This window comes from Ambystoma mexicanum, chromosome 1q (genome assembly GCF_040938575.1).
Source record: "Ambystoma mexicanum isolate Mex_15411 chromosome 1q, UKY_AmexF1_1, whole genome shotgun sequence".
NCBI lineage: Eukaryota > Metazoa > Chordata > Amphibia > Caudata > Ambystomatidae > Ambystoma > Ambystoma mexicanum.
The window spans coordinates 258,791,467-258,814,673 of NC_090922.1; the positions used below are offsets into that span (position 1 = coordinate 258,791,467).

The window sequence follows — 23,207 nt, forward strand, 5'->3', positions numbered from 1 at the left end:
CCACGATTTACCACTACCGCGAATAAAAGGGCAGTACCTTTTAACCCGAGAACTCCGCGGCTGGTTTCTTCCCTGGCAGTGCAACGACCTTCAGCTTTCCTCCACGTCGAGATCTTCTCTTCCTCTGGATGACGCTGCGACTTGCACCCCCTGCCAGGAACAACTGCCCCCGCTGGAGGATCCTCTCCATCTTAAAGGTACTGTGTCTGCCTAGCCTCCCTTGCAACGGTCTGTACAGGGTGACTACTAAATCCTCGATTTACCACCTGGGCTGACCCTAGGCTGGCAAACTGAACTTTTCTGAGCTGAACTAATTCCTTTTTGAACTTTCTGCAAGACTTTTTCAAAGCCTCTTAAATTGGGCGCATTGGTGTTCTGTTCTCTCCAAGAGGGAGCCTGGCCTCTGAACTTTTTGCTCACTAGTAGACTTTGACTTTCCTGCCTTGCTGGGTGCTTCTAAAGTATTGTGTTGTGTGCTTTTCTAATTTCTGCCTTTTCCCTCCCTTTTTTGATAACTTATTGGAATGCCATCTTTAGTTAAGCGCTCACCTCTGTCTGGAAATAAGTGGTGTTAACTAAGACTTGTCTAATAAGGAATAAGGGATGTATATATATTAATAGTGACTGTGTTTCGAACTTGCTTACAATAATAGTGCTGGAGTGTTTCTATAAGTGTGTCTTTAAATAAATAATCACATACTTTGATACCAAAGCTCTGGTCAGTGTTTGCTTGTGCTACTGTATTTTGGTACCTATCTTGTATACTCTATATACTGTCTAACTCTTCTTGAGAGAAGTGTGGCTGCTCAGCCACAGCTACTAGGTAAATCTGGGTGGTACAGACTGCTACCAATTGGGTTTACTGCCAACACCTGTAGTCTTAAGCCTTTTGCAGTGGTCCCTAAGAGAACTGCACAGGTTTCTGCCTAACACCATTCTAGCCACATAGGAACACTTATCATGCTTGCTTTTTAAAACATGCTCAGTAAAAATAGCATATAGCTATAAGCAATCGCTGAACTGGCTCTACCAAAATGTCATGTCACAATAAGAAAGCATGTCCAAATTGGCTCAAATGCAGGGCAGTCTAGACATGTAATAACACTTATTATGCTTGCTTTATCACATATGCCTAGTAAAAAAATGTCATGCTACATTAAGAAATAGCTAGACTGGCAGCACCAAAATGTCAGTATAGCCATGTAATAGTACTCATCAAGTTGGTGTTATCCTAAAATGGTAGTAAACATGTCATCTCATTTTAAGGAAAGGATAACAATGCCCCTGCCCCCCCAAACACACACACACACACACACACACACACACACACACACACACACACACACACACACACACACACACACACTCTCTCTCTTTCTTTCTCTCTCTTTCTCTCTCTCTCTTTCTCTCTCTCTCCCTCGCTCTCTCTCTCTCTCTCTCTCTCACACACAGACATTCACTCACATGTGCTCCCAGAACATCCGTACTGCATTCTCCACATGTGCACCCACCCGGTAAATTCATCACACCATCACATTCATACCTTTTCACCCACCATTCACTTACCCATAGACCTTCTCTCACAGTCATTCAAATGTGCACCCAGAACATTCACTCTTTATTCTCCACATACACACACACTCAGAACATTTCCACACAATCACATTCTTACCCATTCACCCAGCAGCCACTCGCAGATACACCATTTCTTACATTCACTTATACGCACACCCAGAACATTCATACTGCATTCTCCACTCGGGCAACCACCCAGAAAACTCACACACACACTACAGTTTCATTCACATGACACACAAACTCACACCTATACATGCATGCATACATACACCATCCACAAGCATGCATGCATATATATTTACATATATACATACATACACATACACACACTCGTAATACACACATACACCACGTTCAGTGCGCTGCAGTTGATGCTTTGTCACTCCAGGCCTCCTGCTCCCACGCTGCATAGAGACAGAACCCACGAAGCAGGGAGAGCTTCCTGATTTCTCTCTGACATGCACAGTGGAGCCAGAGGTGGATGTCTCCCTTTCCCCACCGCTAGCCAGCCACTATTTGGCCCCACCCAGCTGAGGTGGGACCCTCCCCTGCACTTGGAGCGGTCACCCCCCCCCCCCCAGACTAGTCTGGGTGTATCAGGCCCTGCATCATTGGTGTAAGATGGCTAGCTATTATTTTGGCTAGCAGTTTCTAGTCAGTATTGGGCATAAACTGTAGGTGGTATGAGCCACAGAAGTCTGGGGGTTTGCCAGACTTCTTAAGCACAACGATCGTTCTTTAATGAAGCCGAGGGGCAATGACATCCACATATGTCTTATAGAATTCTGTAGTAATTCAATCAAGCCCAGGTGATTTACCATTTGGAAGCTCTGCAGTAGTATAAGGTCATTGCCTTAGTGTGATACTTTCATTTAGTTTGATCATTCTTTCAAAGGGTATTGTGAGAAACCAAAGGGTGTCTCACAAGCAAGTCCTCAGGGATTTGTCACTCAGGTGGCCATGGCACAGCCGTCGCCTTTGGAACCAGTCCCTGAGGGTAGACCAGTGCGGGAGGATCACCTGATTGAGGGGTCCTCCGGTAGTGGGGTGGGGACATCCAAAGGTGGGACGTGGTATTCCCCCTTTGCCAACACTTCTATTCCATCATATTTTGTAGGATACAAAGGGCCTCATTACAACTCTGGCGGTAGCCCTGCCGGTAAAACTGGCATGGCTGCCGCCAGAGTTGCATTTTTTCCGGCACCCGTGAATGGGCAAGAACCTGGTCATGTCGAGTTCGGCGGACCCGGTAATTGCTCATTTTCGGGTGCCGGAAACAAGGGCCTCCCCAATCCCATTCTGCCCCATTGGGCTGAATGGGGATGGGGACATTGGATGCACCGGCACCGTCTTGAACGGTGCTGGTGCATTCGTCGAGTTGTGCTCGCGGGTGCCGCAAAGCCTGGCAGGAAAAACCTGGAGGGATGTACGGCACCTGCAACCACAACTCGTAGTATGGCGGTCCAGGAACTGCGGTACCGGCATGCTTACTGATACCGTAGTTCCCAGACCGCCAGTGTCGTAATGAGGCCCTATGACTTCCCAACTCCCCCCTTTTTTTACACAAACACTGAGACGAGGAAGAGAGGGACTGAGAGGATGAAGAGTACTGACAAAACACACACTAAGACACAGAAGTCTGACTCTTCCACCTGGACATCAGTCTGTGCTTGTTAATGAGGACAGGCAAAGTCAGGCAGGCCCAACCCTAACCACACACCTGCAACACTTTAACCTTTCACAGGTGTTTAAAAGCAGTCTGCCAGGGAAGAGAAGTCAGTCGCTCTTGGGAAGACAGGATCGAGGCTGCAAGACTCACAAACAGACAACCAGCAGGACTGGGCACTTGAGAGAACAGCTCTTCCTCGACTGATGCAAATCGGGCTGAGGAAATTAATTTACCCTGGGACTGAGCAAAAGCTAATGAGAGCCAGAGAGAGCCAATCAAAGGGAATTACATTTCCAAGAGGCCACAAGGTTTTCAAGAGGCGAGACCCAGAGAGTGGAGGAAGTCCCTCCTTGGAGGTGCCACACAGATGCCTGCTTTTCTCTCCCAGGTGAACGGCAGAGTTGGGGAGGACGGACAACCAAGTATTAATACAGCTGGTGAGTTGCACAGAATTCGACTGATATGGAGAAAGTGAACCAAAGTGTTAAATGAATGAGGCTTGCGCCCAAGAGAGGGAAGCCTATGCAAGTTGTTGAAAAGGACTCAAAGTACCAGAAAGCATCTGGGCAAGAGAGAGTGAAGTTGACACGTATACCAGATGGGTGCGAATGAAAAGAAAATAATTGAATTGTGAAGTGAAGAAAACAATTAAACTCCAGAGAAGGGGGAAAGCGTGAACTGTATCAGAAAGTCGAAGTGGTCCTGCAAAGGTCTTTGTAAAAATCCAACACGCATTTGAAAGTGTTCGACATCCAAAAAGGGAGCCTGGCAGAGGGAGACCCAAAGGAACATACGCTTGTGGAAGGTAGGCTTGTTTTTGTTGAATTGAAACCAAAAGGGGTCCGGTCCCCAAAAGAGGGGGACCCGAAGCATGGTCAGCTGGGGGAAGGGAGCCCGTTGCTTATTTGTATTTTAACTTTATTTTTTGGAGAGGTCTGAGCCCGGCAGAGGGGGACCTGCAAGAACTGTGTAGTACAAGATATGCGCCTGAGAGAGGGGGTCTTTGCGAACTGGTTTGATGGAAAATTGTTTGGAAGTCCAAGAAAAGAGACTTAACATGGAAGGCCAGGTGGGCCTCGATCCACATGTTGAACTTCTCACTGTGCAAGAAACTGAGTCTAAGGGTGCCACCTTGTCCCGTGCTCAAAACGTGGGGAAGGGAGCTTCAGAACTCAGTCATTCTGACATATAATTTCATGAACACTATTTAGTTTGCATACACTATTTTCCCACACCCATTTGTTATTAAAGTAAGCATTGGAAATAGGGTTTTTAAGTATAGGCCCTTTTGTTTTGACAGACTCCACTAGGACTGTATTATTTATTGTTTGATGGTTGAGACTACTCCCATCTTAGTTATAGGGCTACAGGTGTTTTACCACCCCATTCAAGTTCAATAAACACCTTTGAACTGAGATCACTTGTGTCTGTCTTCACTGTTTGATACCATGCCTTCCTTACAGTATACACCATCTTCATTTTAGAGATTTCATTCAGCTCAAAGAAGCAGTTTATGGTTTCTAGAATCTCAGACCTAAAAGATGGCCTGTGAGTGTGTGTGCCTTGAATTTCCAGTGGCTGAACCCACTATGGTCTGCTGGTAGATTGGCAATTAGCTTGATCTGTCTGTGGTCAGAGAGTGTTCTGGGTAGAACTATCCAATCATCTATCAAGGGTGTCCCATCTGCTAAAATTAGTATCTAATCTACTGAGAAAATGATTAACATTTTGGGTATAGGTTGTGCCAGCTCATCAAGATTTATATATTCGTATCAACTTTCCTTTCTCAATGTGTTTATTCAGAATCAATTTCTTGAACCATGCCAAAACGTATTTCAATTTATGCTCACTTCATCAGGGCTTAATGAATTATTATGCAATGTTAGTAATTAGGCAACATCCCAGGCCAACAGGAGAAACCCAAAGCCCACTGCACACACTCCCGCAGCTGCAGTGACTGACACAGAGGGCACGCCTCCTGGCAGGGCAACTGCTGATACACAGGGGGACATCAGCCCAGTGTCACCACCTGCAAAAGGGCCACAAATCCCCAAGAGCCCTCACCACCGCCAGCATGCCCAGACACCTGGGATGGACATCAACACGACATCCTATGGCTCCCCAGAACCCAGCCCAGAGCCACTGCACACCCCCCATCCCATACAGCACACACCACCAAGCAACACTGTGCTGCAGAGGCTGGAGGAGATGGGTAGGTGACAGAGGGAGATGGAGGCAATAGGGCATACACATTTGGAACACCTCCAGGTGATCCGTGACTGCCTGCAAGGGGTCACCCGCAGGATTGTGCGGGCCATGTCAAGTAACATGGGTAGAGGTAGCTGCCAGCACTGCCACCTTGACTGTCTATGGGCAGAGGATCAGGAGATGACTGAAGGGGTCTCGGCCCTTGCGGTGACCATCCGCCAAAGCACAGAGGTCACACTCCAGCACATTGAGACACTTTCTGTCCTCAGTGGCAGTGCTGGAGTGTTAGTGGTGGAAGGGGGAGGGAAGATAGTGTGCTGGGGACTTGGCGGTGGGAGGAGGGAGGGAGGATAGTGTGCTGGGGAGCTGGTGGTGGGAGCAGGGAGAGGAGATAGTGTGCTGGAGAGTTGGTGGTGGGAGATGGGAGGGGGGATATTTGGTGCACATTCTTCAATTAAAACTGTTGAACTTCATCAATTCAAGGACATTCCTGATTGTGCCATTGTGGTTTTTATTAATAGAGGTGAGTGTCATACAGTTGTGCTTGACTTGTGCCATGTGAATGTGTCAGAAGAAATTGTCTATCAGTCCCTGGTGAGCAAGTCTCCCTTCCCTCACGTCATCTCTGGCAATGCATGCATTTGCCTCTGCCACAGGAAATGCATCCGCATCCTCAGGGGAAGGCATGTCCACATCAGGGGGTAGCGGAAGATTTCTCTTCAGGCAGATATTGTGCAGCATGGCACACACAAGCACAATTTTACCCACTTTCTCTGGAGCATACATCAAGTCTCCACTGCTACAGTCAAGGCAGCGGAATTGTGCCTTCAGGAGGCCGAAGGTACGCTCAATGCACACACAGGTCCTGCTGTGGGCGTGGTTGTAGGTTATAGCCTGCTGTGTTTGTGGATCATGCACAGGGTCATTAGCCAGGGCAGCTGTGGCTATCCGGAGTCCCCTGCATGCGGATGCAGATGGGGATTCATTTAGTAGCATGTGTCTGTACAATGTCTGTGCATGCTCTGTCACTCGTATCATGCATTGTTTTAACTTCACATGCCCCCTATTCCCTATCAGCAGATGATATCTAAGGTGTTTGTCAGTTTCATGTGAAGCTGACATGGTGGCTGTCTTGTGGCTGTGTATTGCTCCCGCACATGTGGCATGCTGGGTTTACCATTGGCCGTCACTAGGCTTCTGGGGCCACCAGGTCAGCATTGCGGGCAGGGTGCACATGTGTGCATGGTTGTGGTACTAGCAGGGTTGCTGTTGTGTGATGCGATGTGGCCATTTGTCTGCATTGCTTTGGATTGTGCATGTTGCATTGTGGTACCTGTAGTCATGTTTGTCTTAGAAGTTTCTACTGTATGTGTTAATCAGCTTCTCCATACAGATATACCCATCATGTGCAGGCTTCCTGGGCTGTACCGTGACATTGGTGCGGGAGGTGGCCAGGTACGACTTTTGCATTTGCTTGTCATGCCATGCTTTGTGCAGTTATTCACATCCCCCATTTGGTCAGGTGCGTCAGAGTAACTACGTGCACAGTTATACTCACCCACTATCCATGTCCGTTGTCCTCTGTGCCTCTCCATGTAACCTGGAACTGTACTGTTCCATAGGAGCATGGAATCGTGGGTGGAACCAGGGTAGCAGGCACAGCAATGTGTGATGTACAGGTTGGGGTCACAGGTCACCTGCACATTCATGGAGTGGTAGTGCTTCCAGTTACGGGACACAGCTTTGTGTGCCTGCGGGGCTGCCAATGCAACATGGGTACAGTACAGGGCTGCAATCACATATGGCATTTGGGCACCGGCATAGAACTGTGCCTTCATGGCATTGACCTGGGCTGGGATGGTAGGCAGTGGGATGTGCCATTCCACTTACTGCAGGAGGACTTCAAGCACCTGGGCCAACACTGAACATAATGTGGGCTGTGCCATGCTTTGCATCATGGCCACAGAGTGCTGGAAGGTGCCAGTTCTCAGGAATTGTAAAATGGACACTAGCTTAGGCAGTGGATGCACAGCTGTCCAGATATTGATCCTGCTCCCTATGTTGTCCTGTATTGCGGTGAGCAGCTCAGTTTTGGTCTCCTGTTGAGGTAGTACAGGGTGACCAACTGAGTCAGTGAGGGTCCAGAGTGAGGGCCTGACCCTGGGGATTGGTACACGCCTTGCTTCGGCTCTCCCCCTCCCTGTACTTCCTGTGCCATGGACTGGTTGTCCTGCATCTCTACTTCCAGGCGCAGCATGAGCAGCTGCCTGTCCTAGCTCACAGTGGCTAATGGCAGTATGCTGTTGAAAACAGTGTTTGGGGTAGGGGTGTGCCTTATGTAGCTCTCTGGAGTGCATTGGGATCACATGTCGCTTCATTTCGAACACCTGTGTTCATTTACTTCCAGCTTTCCTAACCACATAAAGGGCCCAGGGAATCATGACATCCCAATTTCTACCATCGGCCTCTACCAACTTGTGGAGTATTCTTTTTCTCCTCTGGCTAAACAATTCCACAAGGCCATATATCTGTGGGTGATACACAGAAGTATGTAGGATTTTAATGTGCAATATTTCTTTTGCGTCCCACATGATTTTAGACATAAAAGTGGTAGCTTCGTGAAAGGAAGGGAAGTAGATGTTTCAGGATTTGTTGACTGGTATTTTTCCTAAGAGGAAGTGTTTTGGGATGCCGAGTAGCATAGTCAACAATCACAAGTATGAATTTATTTCCCAATTTAGATGTTTCTAGCTGGACCACTATGTCCGTTGCTATGCAGGAAAAAGGTACTTTGATGATGGGAAGGGGTTGTAACAGGGTCTGGGGAACTGGAGTGGCTGAGGTCTTTTGACAAATCTCGCAGGTAGAGACATAGTTCTTCACATCTGTGAACACTGCAGGCAAGCAGAAATGGGGTATTCCCTGGCTTTGGGTTTTTTCTATTCCCTGATATGTGGTCGTTAGATGGGAAGGGGCCAGCTCCAACACTATCCTCCAAAGTCTACGTGAGATTACCTATTCTGGTTGGTTAAGCCCATCTTTCCCAACATCCCCTCGATAGAGTAACCCTTTCTTTATAAAGGAGAAGGGATCGGCTTGACTATGTCCTTTGCGTCTCTAAGGTTACCCTCGCAAAGGCCTCTGTTAGGGTTGGGTCATACCATTGGGCAAAGGCCAGATTGGGCAATGGGGCAATGTCTTCAGCTTCTCCCCTACTGGTTTAATCTCTAACGAGGTCGGCTTCTCTGAATTGCAGTGACCCTATATCTATTTTGGCTAGGTTTCCTACCTCTTGGGGTACTGGGGTGATGGATTTTTCAAGGATGCCTTGGGCTACGGCTTCCCCCTCTTTATACAAATAGGCTCTAGTCCCATGATTATGGAGGATCACCTTCACCATGCCCCTATAATCGGGATCTATCGCACCTGCTGAAACCTCTTTTGCATGTCGCCAGGCAAGTCCAGATTCAGTCGCTAATCTGATGAATGTTCCAGTGGAAGCAAAAGACGTATGGGTTCATTACAAGTTTCCCCGTTTCCTGTCGGTAATTACGGCGGGATACCGGGAAACTGCTGCTACCATCTCTGCCTCCTGATATCCCGGTATTACCGGGATATTACGGGCACCAGAGACGGTGGTAAATTCCCATTCCATGGAGCCCATTAGGACTCCATGGGATGGGATTACTGGAATGACCATCACCAGTAGTACCGGTGCCAGTGATTCTGGCATTTCTTTGCTGGTAGGGGCCAGATCTACCAGCAGGTCAGGCCTGACTGTAGATCAGAGCCCCCATCGGAAAACTTGGATTTCCCAGGCCCAGTTAAAATGCTGGTATTACCAGCAATTTTCCTGGAATTTTTACCGGACCGGGGATCTTGTAATGAGGCCCTTTGACTTATCAGTATTAAGTGCCTTTTGTTTGGCGGGATAGGAACTTGTTCGGTACTACAGACATGAAATCCGATGGACTGTGGAGTTACTAAAGTAGGGGTTTTTACATTCTCTGACAACTTTGAGAATAGCAGGGGTTCCCAACATATATCAGCTGGCATACATCTCACTCTGCAAAAAACAAGGGGGGGGGCCTGGGAGTCCCTCTGCCAGACATTAGTCCCGGTTACGAGAGACTTACCCAGAGTCCTAATCTCACTCTCTTTCACAGAGGAGAACTATCTAAAACATATCAGTCTTTGTCCTGCCCTACGGCAGTCCAGCACTGAAACACAAAGCAATTCTCCTCTGAACAAGAGTACCAACAGCAACCCCAGACACGTGTTTTGGTCTGGTTGGACCTCATTACTAGGGTGGAGCTGTGCCTCTCTAAGAATAGTGAGAAAGGGGTCCACGTCTGGATTCCCCTAGTCACTTAGGGTGAGACCCAAAGTTACTTAAATATGCAAAAAAACAAGGCGGGTCCTGGGAGTCCCTTGGCTGGACATTAGTCCCGGTTATGAGAGACTTACCCAGAGTCTTTAGCTCAACATCTTTCACAGAGGAGAAATATCTAAAACATATCAGTCTTTGTCCTGCACTAGGGCAGTCCACCACCGAATTGCTAAGTAATTCTCCTCTGAACATGAGTACCAACAGCAACCCCAGACGCGTGTTTTGGTCTTGTTGGACCTCATCACTAGGGTGGAGCTGTGCCTCTCCAAGAATAGTGAGCAAGGGGTCCACGTCTGGATTCTCCTAGTAACTTAGGGTGAGACTCAAAGTTACTTAAATATGCCAAAAACAAGGAGGGTCCTGGGAGTCCCTCTGCCAGATATTAGTCCCGGTTACGAGAGACTTTCCCAGAGTCTTTAGGTCACTATATTTCACAGAGAAGAAATATCTAAAACATATCAGTCACTAAATGTCAGGACCAAGACTGATATGTAGTGGAAATGTCTCTTCTGTGAAAAGATGGTGAGCTAAAACTCTGGGTGAGACTCGAACCCAGGATATAGGCCGGTTGTAGAGAAACTCCCACAACCCGCCTTGTTTGTGCATATTAAGTGGCTTTGGGTTTTCACCCTAAATTACAAGGGTAATCCAGACGTGGAACCCTTGCTCACTGTTCTTAGAGAGGCACAGCTCCACCTCACTGACGAGGCCCAACCAGGCCGAAACACGTTTCTGGATTTGCTGTTGGTACTCTTGTTCAGCAGAGAATTGCCAGGCATTTTGGTGCTGGACTGCCCTTGGGCAGGACAAAGACTGATATGTAGTGTACTTTTCTCCTCTGTGAAAGGATTGTGAGTTAAAGACTAAATGAGACTCTAACCCGGGATATAGGCCGGTAGTAGAGAAACTCCCAGAACCCCCCTTGTTTATACATCCCACTCTGACACCATATATGACAAACCAGAAGATGGAGTCGGACTAAGTAGTGACATGTTCAATGGTGTTTATTAAAATTAGAAGGACAATGCCTATGTGTTGGTATTTTGGGGCAGGCAATGGGTTGCAAATAGATTTATTTTGGGACAGGCAGTGTGTTGCACTTAGATGTATTTTGGGAGCAGGCAGGGTCTTGTACTTGGATGCATTTTGGGAACGGGCAATGTGGGGCACTTGGGGAAATGTGGAGGGTAACCATTGTACCAAACTTAGCTGGGCTAGATGTAGCGGTGCACCATCTATTGTCAAGCCCCAACTATCCTGAAACGTGCAGAAAGCCCTGTATCACACTCAGTAGAACTGTGAAGGTTAGACCTTGTATTGCACTTGGAGGGAATATGCAGTTTGCCCTGTATCACACTCAGAATAATTGTGAAGGATATACCATGTATCACACTTAGAAGAATGGAGTAGAACATAGACAGTGCATTAAGCATGATGACCATACAATCCATCCAGTGCATGATATCTAGGTGAGGGTAGAATGTAGCTAAATCAAAGACTGTAGGTTAATGTTGAATGTAGCCACAGCACTGTGGCACTCATTAATTTATAGCCAATGCTTTTAAACCTGTTGCACTCCAGGCTTATGGAACTTTGAACGAGGGGATAACCACAGACTGCATGCATCTGTAATCATACACCATTCAAAACCTTTTGCACAACAGCTCGGCCACAATAATGCAACTATTTGATAAATAGCTGCACACAAAATAACTATCCTGCTCTTACATACCCCCTCTAGATTGCCTCTCAAAACCCATCCACATGCCAGCTCGACATGGGTGGCTAGCAGGGGCTTGGCCTCCCCTCTATAACTCTGTAATGGCTGGTTTGCACACACGCATTATCACTTCTTGAATTTTACGATACCTCAACTTCGTTCCCCCGAGGGCGTTCAACCTACAGAGCATTGTGACCATACCAATGGTGAAAGGTGCTATACATATGATGCAATACAATACTATCTGGCTCTACTGCTATGAGTGAGGTTTCCTGCCTAACCAAACTACACATATGTGTGCTCATCAAAGTCCAAAGAAAATAGTCCTTAGTCCAAATCCTATTAGCTAACTGGCCCTATCACTTAGGAAAAATAACACAAAAAAAAGTGGGACAGAGAAATAGCCTCTGTCCTTAGCTGTACCTGACACAATGACTTGAATCCCTTTCGTAAGAAGGCTTGTTTTAAACATTCATGAATTTCCCATCAGTACAGTTCTCAGTCTCTCTGTATGTCAAATCTTAATTCTATATGGTTCATCTGTCCCAGGGAGAAAAGATTTTCTTAACACAATTCCACCATTTTCACCTTGCTGCTTGACAATATGCTGGTTTTGTGCTTAAGATCTGGAACCATCCAGGTTCTCTCTTTCTCCAGTTCTGCTTGTTGTATTTCGTGTTTCCTGGGTTCCTCAAATCCCTCTGGCTCACTAATAGGCTTGCTTTAAGTTGGTTTCCATTGGGTGTCTGCCCGCTCAGGTTTGTCAGGCTCCCATAACCCTTGTGGATCTCCCAGCCTCTAATACCACTGTTTGTCTCTCTCAGTGGCGTCACCTCTTCGGGAGCATTCCTGTCCCTTCGGCTGCCTGGCTCAGCAGCTAATACGCTTTGTATGTGGAGGTCAGGAATCCAGTCTCTCCACTGCGGTCTGCACTCGGTATCAGTTAACGGGCCCCAGACCCACCACAGCTTCTGTGTGTTTGTGCCAAAAGGAAAGATGGTTGCCATCTCTGTTTCTGTCTCGACTCTGTCTTCTTTGCCAGTCAGGACACAAGCCTTTCAGTGACTCTCCACACTACCACCGGCTCCATGGGCTAGCTTGGCTCTGCCCCTCCATGACATCTTCCCGTCAGAGACTCGCCTCTGTGCTGGATTCTCTCTTTCCAATTCCAAAGTCTTTGTGGTTTTATGTACATCATCACAAAGAAAGGGCACATGTCCTTCCTCTTTGACTGTGGAGTTCAGGTGGACCCAGCATTACCTGATGCGAAAGAGTTTGAAGAAACATTACAATTTGGAAAGTCCAAACCAGAAGTAACAACAATATTTCTGATATCCATGTAGGTAGATGATGTACTCTGGACAGGGAGTTCCTTCCAGGAAGGGAAGGCCTTGTCCCCAAGAGGAGAGTCACTCCCAGTGAGGTCCCACTTGCCCAGACCCCTAGGTAGTGTCTTGCTGAGCGGACTCACCTTCCTAGCCTCAAAGGGGTGGCACCCCTCTGGGGAGAAGGGATGAATAGTCTAGAATTGTCACAGCCCGAACATCGGGACAAGAAATATGATAGATATGCAGACTATGGCATGATAAACATATGAGCGATTAGAGATGTTTATGAATGAATGCCCTGGAAGGTTGCAGCCAATCTCATCTCAGTGTTTAGTTTGTACTATTACGTATAACTAAGAACTAAACATTATTTTAGTCATGCCATAATATCATATGTACAATAAACAAATGACAAGATGGAACTTTTTTATTACAGTTTTAAGCTCATCTTGGTTTAGTCCTTTCTAGTAGGTACCGTAAGCGACCAAGAGTAAGGGTCGGACACAGTGGCATGTTAGATGTTGGTTATTGAGTTTTATTGTCAAAATAATAGGAGTGGTTGCATGAATCCTGTCTATCATTAACTCTATGAGGGGTTTCCCTGCCTCAACAAAATTAAGGAAAGTCTGTGTCTGGATGTTCAATAAATAAAGCTTCCTCAGTCCTGTGTCCAAAACCCTAAACTGACCCTTACATGCTAAACTAAATACAAGGGGAAAAGGGGGATTCCTCTGAGCTATAAACCTGTAGTTTATTCTTGAAATGTTAAACATAAAGTTCTAAAGTGCAGAAATAGAATGGAATAAAGTTCTTCCAGGAAAGGGGTTCTCCCTTCCCCTATGTTTCGTCTTGTCTCTCAAAATGTGTCTGGTATTTCCTGTAAAGTCAATAATAGTCCAATCTTTCACAAGGAGATTACGCTCTCATTGAATATTCCTTTTTATCCACTTTGATATCTCACAGTTAAAAGGGCAGCCGGGAACTTTGGCCGTGTACGAGGGCCAGTTACTTCACATCCAACTGTGTCAATTATAAATAGCAATCAGGCATCTAACTGTTAAGCAGCTGAAAATGTTGAATGCTTTGTCGGTGCGTATTGAGTCTTTTCTGCACTGAACACCATCATTATGGACTTGTTGATGAGCCTGATCTGAAATGTCACAACCACAGGTGAAGAAATGGAGTTCGATAATTTTTGTTCAGAAGTTTATGACTTCCTCAATGCACAGTTGCTAAGAATTTGTGAGGATGTGCAACTTCAAATCTGGCTCAGAGAGCTCACTGAAGAGCCTTCAATGGCGGCTGTTTTGAAAGTATTCAAGCTGAAAATGGCAGTGTTTTAAATGTTCGTTTCAAGCTTATGGACCCATCGAAGAAGTTTGGACTTTGACTAGTTGGATACTGCCCAGGTGTTGGGCAATATATTACTGGGCCAGAACCTATTCACAGAAATGTGAGCAGATAAAGACTGTCTGAGGGGCAAGCCTAGAATATTCGTGCTCAGTGCCCCAGAAATAACGCTGGATGTATGGTTAGGTATTAAAACCAACAGGCATTTATGGACCTTGGAACTGCCCCAATTGCAGTATGTCCGAAAAATGAACTAGGTCAGATAGTAGTAGTGGTTAATATGATATGTTACAAGAGATTAGGTTATGAGTTTTCTTAGAGGGAACTGAGTCAATGATAGTTGCATTTCGGTTTGTGTAGACCCTCCGGACGCACACCCTATATTGGTTAGCTGAAAGGAAAAGGTGTAATACACTCGGAAATGTCCCTAGCTGAAAATAGATACATTATTTACAATTATTCATCCTTGGTGAGAAACATTGAATGGCAAATGCATTCAGGCAATCTCATTACCATGAAGCTACCAGAAACTTCGAATGAAACCAATGTTTTGTGACTGGGCTCATAAAAAGTCCATGACACACTTGATATGTGCAGTGAGGATCACAGAAGGCAAACAAGGCAAACATTACATCTGCAAGGCACTAACATTTATTAAAGTGCTTTACACATAACCTGTGCGCTGCAATGTATTGCAGTGCTATTATTATTGTAGAGAATTACTATGCAAAAGAGAACCGTCAAGTTCAACAGTACAATTAGTATCATAAAGCCACAATACAAAACTTAGTTCAATCACATGGCGGACTGGCACAATGAGGTCTCGTCTGGAAAGGAATGCATGCAGAGTGAAATAGAGGAGAAGTCAAATCACATAGAACAACTAGTAATGCCAAAGTATGTCCGGACCACTGCTGTTATGCTGCTTAATGGTCCAGCAAACCTCGGAAATAGGTAGACACTCATTATACAAAATATTAATGATGTCAAGAGAAAAGCCTTAGAAACCACAGACCAGTCTGCTACCTTGTGAACTATTTCTGATATTTTGCGGATCACTCTAGAAAGTATTAAGAATAAACCATTTAATTTGTTGGGAGCTGGCATGGTAATAATACTAATAATATTTAAGATTTGGGTTAATGCACCATATCACAAGCGCATAACCTGTTGATTGTCTGCTATTTATTTGGATGATCCTATTCAGGTAGTAGTTGAGAATGGCAATCTGGTAAATTCAATAATCTCAAATAATCATATCATCATTAGTTTTGTCGTGTAGTGTAAGAAACAGGTTTAATGCTAGTGTTCAAACATCATTTGTAGTGTCAAATACTACTGATGCCCTTTGTGGCAACACGTTTCTACCTTTTCCACATCTTTCTCAAGACTGGGCTTTTCTCTAGTGGTTTGTCGGAAGTAATAGAGAGATCTTGTATGATAAGGCCTTCCGTTGGTACTCCTAAGCCAAAAATAAAAACCTATATGCTGTTAGTTGGCCTCCACTTAAAGTGATGGATTATGAGAAAAGAACTATGCAACCTTGTTAGGTGGGATTCCAAAATAATGGCAAAACTCCGGCCTAGCAGCCTAGAGCTGCATCAGCCGGAAAGAGAAGGTAAAGAAGGTTGACTCAAAATACAGTCTGAATTTATTTCTTAATTAGAATGTCAGCCTAAGTTCAGAGCAAAGATGATTAAGGCTTCTGGTACCCCAAAGGAACGTGACATCTTCAAATAAAGATACATGTATTAAATGAACTTTGAATTGCGGTTCTAATTGTTGGGTCGAGGCACTGGCAATTGCTTGTATGTTATCTCTAGCTATGAAATATGTAGCATCACAACCTAAATAAATATGTATCAGACCACCCTTCCTTGTTAAACATAAAGATTCATGAGGTGGATCGCTGTGGTCCAGAAATGTGTCTATAGCTGTCTGGGAAAATTTCCCAAGGAATCGGCATGGCTGTGCTAGACTTTATCCAATTATTTACCAATGATAACCTGAGATTTAAAATAAATATACGCTTATCATTTTTGGTTAAAAATGTGCCTTCGTCACACAGATCATAGTCGCTGTCTTTATTCTGAATGACCTTTTTCTGCATCCAAATACTTTTATCAAAGCATCCTTCATCTCTTTGTTCCTCAGGGTGTAGATGAATGGGTTCAACATTGGAGTTACTATTGTATACACTACACTCACAACTCTATCATAGTCAAGGGCAAAACTGGAGGAAGGCCGGAAATACATGAAGAGGACAGTGCCATAAAACAGACCCACAACTGCCAGGTGGGAGGAGCATGTGGAGAAGGTTCTGCGTCTTCCCTCCTTAGAACGGATCTTTAAGATGGTGGAGATGATCTGTGCATATGATAGCACAATAAAAAGAAAGGGGCTGAGCAAAACTAACCCCCCTTCCATGAAAACAACAAGTTCATTGATGAATATATCTGAGCAGGACAGCTCCATGAGTGGTGGAATGTCACAGAAGAAATGGTGGATGGTGTTAGGACCACAGAAGGACAACTGGGACGTCATTACAGTGTGTAACAATGCGTTCAAGAGGCTCACCACCCAGGAACAAGCCACCAACTGCAGGCAGACAGTCTTCTTCATGATCATGGTGTAATGCAGAGGGTCGCAGACTGCCACATAACGGTCGTAAGCCATGACTGCCAGAAACAAGACCTCCATACTTCCAAACCACATGAAGAAAAAGAGCTGTGTGAAGCAACCATGGAACGAAATTGCTTTACTCTCCAGAAGAAGGTTGATCAGGATTTTAGGGACTGTGACAGAAGAGAAGGCAATGTCCACCAATGAGAATGTCCCCAAGAAGAAGTACATTGGCTTGTGCAGTCTTGGGTCAGCCTTTGTGACTGCAAGTATAGCAAAATTCCCTGCCAAGGTTATAGTATACATGAGCGAAAATATGAAGAAGAGAAATATCTGCTGATCTGGCCGCTCTGAGATACCCAAGAGGATAAACTCTGTGACACTGCTCAGGTTGTCATGCTTCATTACCTGAACAAGTAAGAAAGGGGTAGACTTAATGCTCCCATTTTATATCAGAGTGAGCTGTCCAAGACAATCATCGTCACACATTTTCTTCAGATTAACCCTTTAAGCACCACTCAACCACCTCTGTCACCCCTTCGCTCACCAGCAGCTAAAACAATATATTTTGGCCAAAGACACAGGATCTGATATTATTAACCCTTTAACCTCTCCCACCCATCCCCACCTCTGTCACCCTCCAATCAAGACTGCAATGGCCCAATCAAATACAATGAAAGGTAAAAATTGAAATCGGACCTCTTGTTGTAAATATATGTTCTATCGTAGTCAAGAGTTAAACCTTTCTTTTACATACAAGATGAAATAATAACTGGTGTTTTCAGTGGCATCTGTACAAAAATGTATATTTCTCCTTAACTCCTTTTCATATTCATGTAGGAGGCCTTCCAAACCAGAATATGTGATCATCATCATGAGCCCAATTAGCATGGAGGAAACACATTTTCAATGTTTAATGGAGGACCACAAATTGCTGAGCTAACACAAAAGAGTGGCAGTACACAACAGAAATGAATATGTTTAGTCAGTCTCCTGCTGCACCAGGACTTTGAATGCATTAGGGACACGTCTTTGAGTACTGAAATTCTTCCTGGATCCTTTGGCAGACCCTAGAGCTCTGCCTCAGATGGGTAAATTCATATTCTGACCCTGCTCTTCCCTTACCAGCCCCGACACATGACTACTGAGGGCTCATCTCTGGGTTTCTGCTTAGGGGATCTCTACACAGCTTAACCTTTTAAAGTTCTAATGATGGTCTCCTGACATTGAAATGCTGATCTGATTCAAACTTTATATTCAAATGCTTTAAATTCAAGGAATAATCTGGTGGGACCTTGAATGAAAATTGTATTTTTCTGCTAACAAAGAAATGTTAAGCATTATTCAACACCCTCTAATTTGAGAGACCTGGATTTACTTCATGAGGAGTTACCAGGATGCCGAGTTGGGGATCACTGTCAGTTCTAAATGTGTCCCTTCTCTCTTCTCTTAATTTTTCAGCTCTGAGCATCTCCTAGCGAGGCAGACAGTTCATCCCACGTAAGAGTCCAGCACCACTCTAAAATATCCATCTTAGTCCTGTATTGGCTAACATGATGTGTCAGGCTCGGGCCTGTGTGAACTATTCAATCCTTTATCCTCCCACCTGCCTGCCAGAATGATCTATCGATTTCCAAAAGCTGCATACCACAATCTTTTTACTATGAATCCGAAGAATATGATCGAGGATAAGGAGGTTGAGTAGTGGTCAAGTAACAAACTGATTGGATGCAGTTAAGACACTCAGTTTACAGCGTGAGGAATCCTATGGATCCCTCACTAAAACCCTGCTTAAAGTCTCCTCCCTGGTTGCCAGGGAAAGGCTGACGCTTATTGATCCTGACCTTGGGGGTGGTTGCTGCGGGAAGATCACCTGGGAGAAGACATGGCCTAGGGTGGTGAAGAGATCCCGTGGGAGGAGACACAGTTTTTTTTTTCTTGAAAGGGAAGAACCTTTCAAAGGTACCAAGACAAGTCATGGCTTATTATCGTTATGATGTGTTTGAGCCACATATTATGTCTGTTGATGTGGGCAAAGTTGGTGCAACATCTTTACATACCACAAGGAAAGGGAAACCGTTTGAGACTTCTAAGGTTAAACATCCCCCTTACTCCCAGAGGTACAGTGAAAAGAAATATATGAATAATGGCTTGAATGATCTGCCTTCCTCTTTTCAAGTAAACTTTTGTGATTCTTCTTTAAATACATTTAAGACAAATAGATATGCATTTAAAATGAGAAAACTGACGAGAAAGCCTAATTCTGTTGGTTGGGACTACAAATCCCATAATCCCCTAAACACTGGGACGAGGAAGAGGGCTGAAGAGCAATTATGCAGTCGTAGTCAGGCTGTTAAGCTTTATGACCCACACCTGAAGGAAGCAGAGAGGATTAAAAGACCGATCAGGTGCAGGTCATTAAGTCTAGATTGCGAACGAGCTGTAGATGGAATGGTTGCAGCAGTAACAGCAGTAGAAGCAGAGCACACTGTTGGAAATCCAAGCAAAAGAGGGTGAACAGAAGGGATGCCATGACTTTGACCAAGCAGATTCCAGCTACCTGTCTGGACAGGGTCCTGTTTCCCCAAAATCTGAAGTGCAGAGGTTGCACAGCAGAAGACGTGAAGGAAGACTGCTTTTCCCAATGTGAACCTAATTGCAGAGTTTGCGCAGCCAGAATGTGCCAAACACAGTGGTTTAGTGTTGGTGTGCAGCCGAGGGTCTCAGAAGTGAGAGGAGCTCTGTTCCTGCATAGCAGGGTCATAGACAACTTCACAGAGGAAGGGTGTGTGTCCAGACAAATCCTGAAGCAGTGAAAGTCCTGGAAGTCACGAAGGGAGCAAGACCGAAGCCAGTGAGTGTTACTGAGTGTTCTGAATCCTTCTGCCAACAAAGACAGGTAACTGTAGCCAAGCAGAATCACTCGTGCACGAGTGAAAGCATTTATAAACTAACCGTTGATTGTCAGACAATCAGAGGTTACAAAAGCAGGACTTGCATATGAGTGAACTCTTTTTAATACTCACGTAAGAGTAAAACCACGTTAATTGAAATTTAAACTTCTGAAAACAACTAATAGACTGATTGTGTGTGCGTAAAAGGTAACTCTGAGGAAAAGGTTAACCGAAGAGTCCATTATGAAGTTGTTGAAGATGATGTTTCACTGAAGTAAAGTGATTAAACATTGCATTGTGAGTTAAGGGAACAAGCATTGTCTAAGCCAAGAAGGAAACATGCATTTCCTAAGCCAAGAGTGAAACAGACACTTTCTAAAGGGATACAAGCATTGCCCAAGCCAAGAATTGTGCAAATATTGTCTTCAGCCCAAAGAGTAAGGGAACAGCATTGCCTGAACCAAGAGGGAATTGCGCATTTCATAAGCCAAGAGTAAAACAAACACGTTCCCAAAGCCAATAATGGTGCAATTGTTACCGCCTCAGGCCTAAAGGGATACCAGCAGTGCCCAAGCCAAGAACTGTGCAAGTATTGTCTTCAGCCCAAAGAGTCTAACACCAGACATACAAATAAGCTGCTTTGGTGGGCAGAGAGAGCAAGAGCGACTGCAAGGTTGTGAAAAGGTGAAGCTCGCTTATAGTAAATGGTTAATAAAAACTGGTATAACTCACATTGCCAAAGTCGTCAAGAACAAATGTAGAATTAAAGACAATATTGGTTCTCGATGTTGCAGAAAGAGAAGGATGGCAAAAAGGCTGCCTTTCTGAAAGGTGAAGGCTCATTGGAAGAGTGCCTTGCCTACATGATGGTGTTGTGGAACACTAATGTGAATATCGTCTTTGCTGGAAAGTTGATAAAGTCCATTATGAAGTTGTTGAAGATGATTTTTCACTGAAGTAAAGTGATTAAACATTGCATTGTGAGTTAAGGGAACAAGCATTGTCTAAGCCAAGAAGGAAACATGCATTTCATAAGCCAAGAGTGAAACAGACACTTTCTAAAGGGATACAAGCATTGCCCAAGCCAAGAATTGTGCAAATATTGTCTTCAGCCAAAAGAGTAAGGGAACAGCATTGCCTGAACCAAGAGGGAATTGCGCATTTCATAAGCCAAGAGTGAAACAAACACATTCCCAAAGCCAATAATGGTGCAAGTGTTACCGCCTCAGGCCTAAAGGGATACTAGCAGTGCCCAAGCCAAGAATTGTGCAAGTATTATCTTCAGCCCAAAGAGTAAGGGAACAGCATTGCTTGGACCAAGAGGGAATTGCACATTTCATAAGCCAAGAGTGAAACAAACACGTTCCCAAAGCCAATAATGGTGCAAGTGTTACCGCCTCAGGCCTAAAGGGATACCAGCAGTGCCCAAGCCAAGAACTGTGCAAGTATTGTCTTCAGCCCAAAGAGTCTAACACCAGACATACAAATAAGCTGCTTTGGTGGGCAGAGAGAGCAAGAGCGACTGCAAGGTTGTGAAAAGGTGAAGCTCGCTTATAGTAAATGGTTAATAAAAACTGGTATAACTCACATTGCCAAAGTCGTCAAGAACAAATGTAGAATTAAAGACAATATTGGTTCTCCATGTTGCAGAAAGAGAAGGATGGCAAAAGGCTGCCTTTCTGAAAGGTGAAGGCTCATTGGAAGAGTGCCTTGCCTACATGAAGGTGTCGTGGAACACTAATGTGAATATCGTCTTTGCTGGAAAGTTGATAAAAGTCACAACGTTGGCAACTATGAGAGCTGTGATAAAAATGTGGTTGCCAGTAGATTTAAAACATCAGAATCCTAGTTGAATGGGAACACTATGGGGCTAGAGAGTAATCCTGCATGGTGAATCCTTACAGAAGTTAATCTGGTGTGAGAGTTACCCAGGTAGAAGCAGTGGTGCTGTGAAGTAATCCTGACAAATATATGTACTGTAATTCTAATGTTATAAAGAGACTTAAGAAGTTCTGCCAGAAAGCTGGGATTCTTTTTCCCTTGCCAGAAGTTGTGTTTCTTTGAATCTGACAAGGAACTGTGTTTGTCTATGACATTTCTAAGATGTGAAAAAGCACTGTGACCCAGAACCTCATTGATGCTATTTGATGAAGTGGAAATTATTACTCAAGGAAGGAGAGAAATCTTTCTGTTGGTTGAACATTGGTTAACAGGACTCCATTTGACAAAGTGAATGAGGCAAGAACTGAATTGGAACTTTGCTGCAAACCTGGATTTCCTTGTTTCTTGTTGTTGAACTTTGGAACTAAACCTAACTTGAAACTGGGGAAGGGGGCGTTTGCCCAGGTTATCAGGGGAGACTGTAAATATATTAGAAATGCCATTGTTAAGATTTGTTTGCCATATATTTTCTTGTTTATTTTATGCTTAAGTGTGAGGGCCAGATATCCTCTGTTATAGTGTTTTCCTTTAGTATTGATAGGCAGGAAAATCCTCGTCAGGTTAGGGGTAGTGAGGCGTTTGATGAAAATGATAATTTAATAAAATGGCACAAATTGAGAAAACATCCAAGTGTTGTCTGCCTCACATTTCTGACGCGTCACAATGGCCACTCACTTTATGGCTTGTACTACTACAGCTATTATTGTTAGTGATAGTACCACTCCTACTTCTACCACTAAAGTTAGTAATACAACTGGTACTACTAATACTATTATCCTCTGGCCCTAATGGTTGCTGTATCTGAGCGTTAGAGGGGGATATGAGGTTGTTACCTGTCCCATCCGAAGGATATCGTGAGATGTAGTTCTCTAACTACAGAAACCTCCTACCGCAATGGCCATGTTGATTATGAAGTGGGAAGGCCCACAGTTCATCAGCAGAGGTGCAGTGAGAGTCAATGCAGCAGTTTTGGACTATTGCAGGGCATCTGTGTCTGCTCTGTCTTGGAAGGAATTTGTGGCCTGACTGGTCTCTATGGCTTCTTCTTTTACTTCCTTGTCTTCTGTCTTTGCTCGTCATGCTAAAGTATGGCTGGCTGTGGAACAAATACTTCAAATCCCCAAGACCGCTCTTCACTGGTGGGCTCGTTAGAGGCCTTTTTACATATGTCCATTTCTGGACTTTCCTTTATGGTATGGTGCACGTCTATTGAAGCAGTCTTAGTGTTTTTTCATGAAATGTGAGGACTATTGCTCAGTTCATTTAATCAACCAAATCCAGATTCCCTATTCATTTTTATTTTTGTTTAATTGTGTGCCTATGCTGTAGTAACTTATGTTGTACATGGTTTCTGTTTACCAAATTAAATACTAGTAATACTAGTATTACAGATATTAGGAATAGTTGTATTATTACTATTATCAGTGCTAATAATACAACTAATGTTGGTAGTTATGTTATGTTATGATGATTTATACCACGCACAGCTGCCATTTGCATGGTCTCC

At 44.5% G+C, this 23,207-nt stretch overlaps 1 protein-coding gene and 1 pseudogene across 1 annotated transcript; one reads left to right on the plus strand and one right to left on the minus strand.

The window, feature by feature from the left end:
- Positions 1-16,286: 16,286 nt before the first annotated feature.
- LOC138554937 (olfactory receptor 1f45-like) lies at positions 16,287-17,270 on the minus strand. Its single transcript, XM_069642602.1, has one exon. The coding sequence runs from the start codon at positions 17,268-17,270 to the stop codon at positions 16,287-16,289; it is 984 nt and encodes a 327-aa protein (XP_069498703.1).
- A 5,324-nt stretch (positions 17,271-22,594) lies between these two features.
- On the plus strand, positions 22,595-22,913 carry LOC138521194 (ER membrane protein complex subunit 6-like; annotated as a pseudogene).
- The last annotated feature ends 294 nt before the right edge of the window (positions 22,914-23,207 follow it).